The 1,684-nt window shown below is 43.9% G+C and overlaps 1 protein-coding gene across 1 annotated transcript in view; it reads left to right on the top strand.

Annotated features, from left to right (window-relative positions):
* The window catches only part of LOC107636444, a 1,183-nt gene continuing 311 nt past the window's right edge, over positions 813 to 1,684 (top strand). The window contains exon 1 of the mRNA XM_016339951.1: positions 813 to 1,644. Coding sequence (XP_016195437.1) covers positions 813 to 1,644 — 832 coding nt within the window. The remainder of the gene's footprint in view (positions 1,645 to 1,684) is intronic.

Here is a 1,684-nt window from a genome sequence, read left to right as displayed (position 1 = left end):
CCTTTTATGCTATTAGGATATCTATTTGATATATGCATAGCATGCTTGTTTGTGAGTGCCTTTTTGGGATAATTGAAGTACTAGGCTTTTGATATTGAGACTGATCACCTTGATATCAATTGTTTGGTGTAGACAGGAACCCTAATGGCCACTCGCGGATGAGGTTGTACACGTTCTCGAGCCGAGAGTAGAAATGCGCAACCGGCCGATAACCATGCCGAATTCATAGCAGCAATGGCGAATCTTGCGAATACCATAGAGGCTAATACTGCTGCGACTCTTCAAGCTTTGCAGAGGTTAGGCCAATTGGCTGGGAATGGAAACAGGAATGGCGAAGGAAATGCGAATGATAATACTGAAGGGAATGGACATAACATGGGAGGTGGCGACTTTTCTCAAGGTTCATCCTCCAAGTTTCAGAGGATCAACCAACCCCACAGAGGCGGACAATTGGTTCCAGGCTATGGAGCATGCGTTACAAGCACAGCATGTTCCAAACAACCAATATGTAGAGTTTGCTGGCTCTCAGCTTCTGGGAGAGGCACAACATTGGTGGCAAGGAGAACGCCACTTGCTACAGCTTCAGAATGCCGATGTTCCTTAGGATGTATTCCAAACGGCCTTCTATAAGAAGTACTTTTCTGAGTCTACAAGGGAAGCGAAGGAGATGGAACTCATACAGCTGAAGCAAGGTTCCTTATCTATGGCGGGCTACACTAGCCGATTTGAGGAGCTTTGTAGGTTTTCTCGGGTGTGTTAGGGTGCCCTGGAGACCTACAAAAGCTGGAAATACTAGCTTCAAGGATAGCATCATGACTGCTATGGCTCATATGGAGATTCGTATTTTCTCCAATCTTGTGAACAAGGCGAGAGTTGTGGAGGAATATGCTAAGACGGTAGCCTCGTCGAAGGACACTCATGGAGGAAATACTAGTAAGGGACGTGGCAAGTACTTTCAGTCGAAGGGACAGAATTTCAATAGAGGAGGACATGCGCCTCAAGGACAAGGAAGCTTCAAAAAGAACACTTATAATCAGTTTCAGTATGCCAAAGGAAGAGGGAATCAGAGTAAGATTTCTCCATATTTAACTTGTGTGCATTGTGGGCGTTTTCATCCATATGATTCTTGCAAGATTGGTATAGGTGGTTGTTTCAACTGTGGTTTGCTAGGCCACATTGCGAGGGATTGCACTCGTAGGAAGAACGCGAATGCAGGTCAGAGTCAACATCAGGGGCGAGTGTTTGCTATGAACTTCAAGGATGCTTCTAAGGCAGATCCGTTGATGAGAGTTATATGTTTAATTGGTGATAAAACTTTAGTTGCATTGTATGATACTGGAGCTTTGCATTCATTTATTTCTTTTGCTAAAGTTGAGGAACTAGGCTTGAAAGTGTCAGAGTTAGCATTTGAATTGTATGTACATACTCTGCATCAGACGGTTATGACTAGGTCAAGTTGTAGGCAAGTAGGTTTCAAGCTTGAGTGTAGAGACTTTGTGCACAACTTGATTTTTTTATCAATGGTTGGGTTGGAGATGATTTTGGGGTTTGATTGGTTGTCGAAGAATCGGGTTTTGTTGGATTACTTTGAGCGGTCAATTCAGTTTATGCCGGAAGGAGAAAATGGAGCAGTGATAGCTGAGGGTTAGTACCTGAACTCTGTGATGGTGAACTGTAGTGGGAA

Source organism: Arachis ipaensis, chromosome B04 (genome assembly GCF_000816755.2).
Source record: "Arachis ipaensis cultivar K30076 chromosome B04, Araip1.1, whole genome shotgun sequence".
In the NCBI taxonomy this organism is placed as follows: domain Eukaryota; kingdom Viridiplantae; phylum Streptophyta; class Magnoliopsida; order Fabales; family Fabaceae; genus Arachis; species Arachis ipaensis.
Note: the sequence above shows the minus strand (reverse complement) of the source record. Positions and strands in the feature narration are given on the sequence as shown.